General features: G+C 37.8%; 1 protein-coding gene across 1 annotated transcript in view; it reads left to right on the top strand.

Annotated features, from left to right (window-relative positions):
* LOC139938170 (matrix metalloproteinase-14-like) overlaps positions 1–7,501 on the top strand; it is a 33,016-nt gene that overhangs the window by 19,363 nt on the left and 6,152 nt on the right. Inside the window, exons 3-9 of the mRNA XM_071933561.1 lie at positions 309–443; positions 1,132–1,274; positions 1,673–1,831; positions 3,175–3,350; positions 5,308–5,449; positions 6,010–6,123; positions 6,895–7,041. Of these exons, the coding sequence (XP_071789662.1) occupies positions 309–443; positions 1,132–1,274; positions 1,673–1,831; positions 3,175–3,350; positions 5,308–5,449; positions 6,010–6,123; positions 6,895–7,041 (1,016 nt within the window). The remainder of the gene's footprint in view (positions 1–308; positions 444–1,131; positions 1,275–1,672; positions 1,832–3,174; positions 3,351–5,307; positions 5,450–6,009; positions 6,124–6,894; positions 7,042–7,501) is intronic.

Genomic DNA, 7,501 nt, shown 5'->3' on the forward strand with positions numbered 1-7,501 from the left:
TTTGACTCGATAAAACTCACACCTGGGTTTTGTATGTAAGGCCTATATCTCTTAATAATTTTTTGATGTAACTTTTTATCTTTGCAAACAGCTCATTTCAGTCTGTTAAATAGTTCTGTTAATTAAATGATTTCCCTGTAGATCAGTTTTATTGTGTTTTACAGTAGGCCTATGGTAATATATTTCAAAGATAAATAAGGGATCAGTAAGTTTTCAAACTAAAACTAAAATTAAACCATGATACCTTTACAAATTCTGTATACCTTTATTGATAAATTGCTCATTTATAATATTTTTTATATCAACAGAATTAGGAACTATTCGCCTGATTTAACGACCTCGGAAATAAACGATGCATTAAGGAATGCATTGCAAATCTGGGGTGATGCCATACCAAACACATTTAGGAGAGTCCACGTTGGCAGTGCAGACATTGAAATCAGGTGGGTTTTAAAAATGAATTATTCTTAATAAAAACAGCAGCATGATTTTAAAATGTGTGTTTCAAAATTTCTTAAAGTTGTTTTGTTATTATGGTTATCATTATTATCCTGGGTTGTTGTAAAAAAATAAATCCATGGTTGGCAGCCACTGCCTGAAATAACATTGTTTGAAAGTTAAATAAGTTAGTAAAAAAAAAAACTAACTGTGAGGCAGTGAGAAGTAGCCATGCAATACACAGAGTGAATCTCCAGATACCATACGCTTATTATTCTTAGTATTACCCCTCCTACTATTGGTCACATCAATTTTACCAGCGCGAGGTGACAAAATTTTTTGACACCATTCAACTGAACACATTCTAATTTTTCATTCTGAAACGGTGACATTTTTTGCTCTTTCTTTTGTCCCCGTACCTAATTAACTTCAACAGACTTTGTATACAGTTTCTTGTGGAGTAAGTCTTTAGAATTCCCCCATGGAAATCCTTTATTATTTTGTCATTTATCGTTCAGCTGGATCTGCCCTGCTCAGAACCCTCCTCCCTACAACGGCCCCCGAAATATTACCATTACTCCAATCAATCCTTGAATGACCTCTCAACATACCTAAATGCAACTGTCGAAACATGAGGACATTAACAGTTTTTGCAATAACTCATTATGTTAAACTTGACTTCCGTTTTTTCAGTTTCTCTGTGGGACTTCATCAGGACGACTATCCCTTTGATGGCCCTGGAGGAACGTTGGCTCATGCTTTCTTTCCTGGAGACGATCTCGGAGGCGATGCTCATTTTGATGATGATGAGCACTTCACTGTTAATGCATATGAAGGTATACTGTTACAATGACTTCTGGATGCCTCCTAAAATTGTTTTTTTGTGGCTGATTTTGGTTGGGGTGCACAGGGGCATGAACTTCTCAGTCTCACCACTAATTGATGTCTGCCCCCTCCCCATTCTGGACCTTTGAGACATAAATTTACAAGTGTATGTTGCCTCCAATGCTATGGAAGATCTAAAAAGGATGACACCTTAACCCTTTCATGGAATATTGAAGGGTTTTAAAATGAAGGACGACAAACGAAACCCAAACATCAACAAGACTACACACAGTTAACTACACATAACGCTTTCTCAGGTGTTTACTTGCACCACATGTGTTCCACAAAGATTTTTTCCCCATCATGCCCAGCCTCAAATTCTCCATTTTTACAAATATCTATCTTACAGGTACCAATCTCTTCATCGTTGCTGCGCACGAGTTTGGCCACAGCCTGGGTTTGGGACACTCGTCGGAAATCACATCCCTAATGGCGGCATTCTACCAAGGTTACAAACCTAACTACGAGCTACCTTACGATGATCACGTGGGAATACAAAGCCTCTATGGTAATGCATCACTTATGCTAAATCATCGTGTTAACATGTCTGTGGAATTTGATGATATTGTGTGTTTATTGAAAAAGAGGATGGGAATGAATGTACTCTTCCAGAAAACACATACATTCCATTTATAGGCCTGGAATTTCATCTATTTACAAGGAAAGCAAGGGCAGGCCATTTTCATTTTGCATTGGGCACGAATTCCATTAACAAATCTTGAAGTCTATGGAAAACTCATTGAAAGGGCACCGTGGCCGAGACTTCTGGCATATTTCCACTCTTGGCTTTAATGTTTAAGGCAGTTCAGATTTTACTCTTCTCAAACATTGCTCGTCGTCTGCATTCCTATGATCTGTAAACTTGATGAGATGAAGTAAACAAAACAAAAGTTAAAACAAACAAACGATTTAAGGGAAATGATATTTAGGAAGATAAAAAATTATACGCAGCATTGACTGACCCACAAAAACTCACCCCAAGTAAATGCCATCACTGACATCTTCTACTTCACTTAGTTTAAGAGAAATAAATATTTACAAACGTCTCCGTAATCGTGATAGATTAATTGGACCTCCTGGACGCACTCTTACAAATTCTTAGATGACAGGCCTGCAAGCTTGCAGGCCTGATACTTCACGGAGGCAACAGAGGCAAATTGCCCCCGGGTCATTGCCTGGGTGCCCTGGAAATGCTCCAGTAGAAATTTACAATTTCCTCATAGTGTGCCCTTTATCAAGAAGAAAATGCTTTATGTGGTGCCCTTGCCCTTTAAAAACTAAAGCATACAGGCCTTTTATGAGCTTTCATGAAGATTCCATTCAAGCTTTCAAATTCATCCTTTATGAATCCTTTCCTGAGCAAACATCTGAGTCTGAATGATTGATGGCTTTGCCAGACTGGTGTCTGGAGATCCATGGAATAAGGAAAGGGTCACACACGCTATGGAAGAAGCTTTAACAAACGTGTACCCAGCTTTTCTCTGACACCACAGTTGACAGAGAGGAGATGGGTTTGATGAAGAGAACACCTGATCTTTTAAACACCTGTTACGTGTTTAATTTGTTATCGCTCTAAGGGATATTACTTCATTTGTTTTTGGAAGAGTCAATTTGTTCTAATCCTCAAATGTCAGTTAATACTTGGGTTATGTTTTGGTGAAACCAAAAGGTTTATGTTTTCTCAAAGACTTCATAATAGCTGTGTTTTTTTGTATTGCTAACATTGAAATAAGGATCAGCGATTGAAGGAGTTGAACTTTTGGCCAGGGTTTTCATGTGATCAAATAGTCCCTGTATATTGAAGCCAATGAAAGAAAACTACTTCATCATACACTCGTCTTTTGTTTTCAGGTGCCCGCCAAGGATCAATACCATCCCTACCCGATGTGCCTATAGCAGGAGCTCCCCCTGGACCACCAAGGCCCGATCTCCCTGTCCCTAACACCCCGGAGCCTGGCCCAGATCCACATTGTGCAAACTCCTACAATGCTATAGCCAAAATAAGAGGAGAACTTATGTTATTTAAGGTAAACTCATATTTTGAGAATAAGTTTTTGGAGAAGTTCTTGCTCTCTCTTTAAAGGCAGTGGACACTATTGGTAATTACTAAAAATATTTATTGGCATAGAACCTTTCTTGGTGACGAGTAATGGGGAGAGGTTGATGGTATAAAACATTGTGAGAAACGGCTCCCTCCTGAAGTGCCATAGTTTTCGAGAAAGAAGTAATTTTCAACGAATTTGATTTCGAGACCTCAGATTTAGAACTTGAGGTCTCGAAATCAACCATCTAAACGCACACAACTTCGTGTGACAGGGGTGTTTTTTTCTTTCATTGTTATCTCCCAAGTTCGATGACCGATTGAGCTCAAATTTTCACAGGTTTGTTATTTTTTGCATATGTTGAGATACACCAACTGTGAAGGCTAGTCTTTGACAATTACCAATAGTGTACACTGCCTTTAAGTTTCATTGTTTTTTTGTACAAATAGGTTTATAAGTGGTAATTCCTTGACAGTTTAAAGGTGGGTTTACCTTTGGTAATTACTCCAAAAATTGATCACCCCAAAAGTTATTTGGTAAAGGGCACTTGAGAGCTGTTGCTACTAAAAAACATTGTTAGAATTTACACCCTTTATAATAATAGATTTAGAGAAAGAGCAGGTCATTTTTCACCCAAACAATTTAAATCTGAAAAAAAGATTCAGGCATGAAGCCCTTCTCAGGAATCTGAAAGCACAGAATTCTATACAACAAGGGTGTTTTTTCTTTAATTATTTTCTTGCAACTTTGATAGCCAATTGTGCCAAGAATGTGTTATTTTGTGCATCAGTAGTCCACAATCTTCCTTTCTTCTTACTCCTTGAAACTAAGTTAAATTTTTTAATTTTGCTCACTAGAAGTAAATACTCACCATCTAAAATACAGTTAGTAGCTAAAAAAATAGAAATACATCAGTATTAAAATTCAACGCCACAAAATTAACAAAGTAATAAAAATGTATAATTTGAAAAAAATGAAACAAGGTGATTGGTACTTTCCGGTTGAAACAATTCCCAACCATTCACCGAATTACACAGCCTGATTTATTACCTCTTCCCGAACTGTTTGAAAGAAATTTCCCATGAAAGTAATTATTTCCTTTGACTCAGCGATAAGGGCAAGTCAGTTGAGACCCAGGATTGAACCCACAAGCTCAAGTTTACAAGGAAACGTTAAACTCAATAACCTTACAAGGATTCCCTAAATACTGTTTTGGTATATTTTTGAGTTGAGTGAACCGACGACAGAAACTCTGCATATTGCAGACCTTTATCTGATGTTTGGGCTTTTTATGTTGCCTGGTCAAACAAATTGTTTCATTTTGTCCAGACAACAAAAAACCATGTTCATTGATCTTCTTAATAATAACAAATTCTTATATAGCGCATTTCACAATAAACCGAATCAATGCGCTTTACATTAGTCCCCTGGTCATTGGGCCAATAAACATCCTTTTAATCTTTCTCAGCTCCCATTAGGGAGTATACAGACCCGAGCTGCCGTGGCGCTCCGAAAGCTTTTCATTCACAATATCAACCTCTACCCTCTTTTCCACCGCCATAACACTGAAGTTTCCAAAAGTGCAAACTTCTATAACCCGAGGGGTTGTCAAATCAAAAGGTGAAAATACCAACCTTCTGCTTAGCAAAATTAATCAGGATAGCAGTTTCAAACTGTATATCATGACATTGTAACTTAGCTGATATCTTTTTTGTGGTGAGCACAACAGTTTGGTGCTTAGCTGGTTATAGTGCTTAAACAGCTCTATAAAGTTGTCCCTCGCATACACCCCAACCTCAGCTGATCCCAATCCAGGTTTGTACCAACCTATTCCAACAATAGGGGCCTGCAAAACCTCAAATCGTATTAATCCAACCAAAGATACTGTACTTTGTTAGGAATAATGTGAAGTTTTAAATTGTTATATACTTTTTGTAAACAGGGTAAGAGTTTTTGGAGGATGAATATGAAAGGAGAACCTCTGGAGGGCTATCCAATAGACACATCCAGATTTTGGGATCAGCTTCCTGTTAAACTGGATGCTGCATATGAGCGAATTGATGACAAAATATTATTCTTTAAAGGTAAGATTTTTTTTAATGTTAAGATATAGCTTCGGGCAGGGGGGTGGGAGTCTCGACCCCCTCACAGAACCCGTTCCCTCTTTCCACCCGGTAAAAAAAAATACAAATAAATGGCTTGATACATCAATGGTTCCAAAACTATAAGTAAAACTGACTCAATGTCATACAGTATACTTATGACTATAGACCTTTATCACGCTGTCACCATCTTGGTCATATTCACTGTTTCCAATAACGGTAATGAATGCTAACCTTCATTGCCCAAACATGGCACCAGACTATTATGTTGTCCAGCGTCTGTTTGGTTACAACGTGTTGGAATAGAGTAAATATCAAGATGGCCACACCGTGATAAAGGTCTATATACTCTTTGGCAAAACTATAAACTTTACCTAAATTCAAGTAATATTTCCGTAATTATCAAGAAATGGCATTTTATTATAGAACTTAAAAATGAATTGCACTTGCGCTTTATTTAATAATCATCCTCACAAGATTTTTGCTCAATAAACTACAGATTTAGGCGGCGTCTTGATGCATAACGTCTTATATCCTTCCAGGTTCAAGTTACTGGGAGTACTTCTCCACAAACCGCGACCCTTCCTTCCCTCATCCTATTAGGGAGCTTGGTCTACCAGACGACATTGATGCTGCTTTGCCTTGGGGAGACACTGGTAAGCAAAAACACCCCCCGTAATTATCCTCTTCCTAAGCTACAACAAAATTGGGGACATTCCGACCCTCCACCCTTCGCAAAAAGGAAGTTTATTTTTAGGAAATGTTAAAAAAGATTGAGATGTGAGGAGAATGCCTGTGAATGTTTAGATCTATTTTTGTGGACATGATCCTTTTGAAACATTGTAATTTGCCAGACAATGGAAAACATGAAAAAAAACATGTTTTACACTCAAGAAGTCTCTCAAGAAGTGGGGATATCTAGACTCTGAAGACGTGACCTGCATATGTAAGACAGAGCCACAAACTATGGATCACCTCCTGAGATGCCCCCTACTGGAGCAAGAACGCAAAACTGAGGACCTTGCAGAGTACAATGATAGTGCTTGGAACTGTGATCAGTTCTAGCTGAAACACATATATCTGTGTGTGTGTGCATGGACACGATAAGAAGAAGAAGACACTCAAACACCGAGGGGACTAAAAAAAAATCCCCGTTCCTCTGGTGTCTGCAATTTAAGAATGAGTTAAGCAGATGTTTTCACTTGATAAAGAGCCAGTAGTGTTTCTAGAGAAAATAAATTCACCCAATCACTTCACATTTTGACAGGGTTGATTCTTATCTTCAAGTTGGTTTTGGAAAATTTCATTCTTTTTGGGAAGGTTTGTAAAATCCTAATTGTTTTCATCAAATGTTTCAATTATCTTTTTGTTTCTCGGTTTTCAGTTCCAGACTTTTATTAAGATAATTTTTTTTCCTGTTGTTTCAGGGAAGACATATTTCTTCAAGGGTGACCTTTACTGGAGGTACGACGAGATAAAGAAAGAGGTGGACAGTGGATATCCACAAAAAGTTGCTGACAATTGGGATTCTGCCGTCCCCAGCAATATGGACACTGCCTTTAGATTTATAGATGGTAGGTAGCAGTGTTGTATAACCAAGTCATTTTGTTTTCAAATCAAGTCACAAGTCATTTTCCCTCAAGTCAAGTGGCAAGTAATTCTTCCCCAAAGTCAAGTTAAGTCGCAGGTCATTGAAATTGGTAACTCAAGCCTGACTCAAATCTAAGTCACCGAATCGAGTCAACAACACTGGAAGGTAGATCATGGCTACCTGTGCCCAATTTCATACAATTAATATATTTGAAATCTTGCTGAAGATTGTACAACGGCCTTTCAAGGCAAAGTGGTGAAGCACCAAGCTTTGGCGGTTCTGATTACTAAAACTGTAAATCATATTTTTTATACTATCTGTGATTCTTATATTGTTAAAATAAGAAGTCAATTACAACACCTTTAACACCGACAAAGTAGCTTGGTACTAAAATATAGTTCCACTCTGTGGCCAAGAACTTAAGCCACAGAAGTGGGGTTATA

The sequence above is a fragment of the Asterias amurensis genome, chromosome 6, assembly GCF_032118995.1.
Source record: "Asterias amurensis chromosome 6, ASM3211899v1".
NCBI classification, from domain to species: Eukaryota; Metazoa; Echinodermata; class Asteroidea; order Forcipulatida; family Asteriidae; genus Asterias; species Asterias amurensis.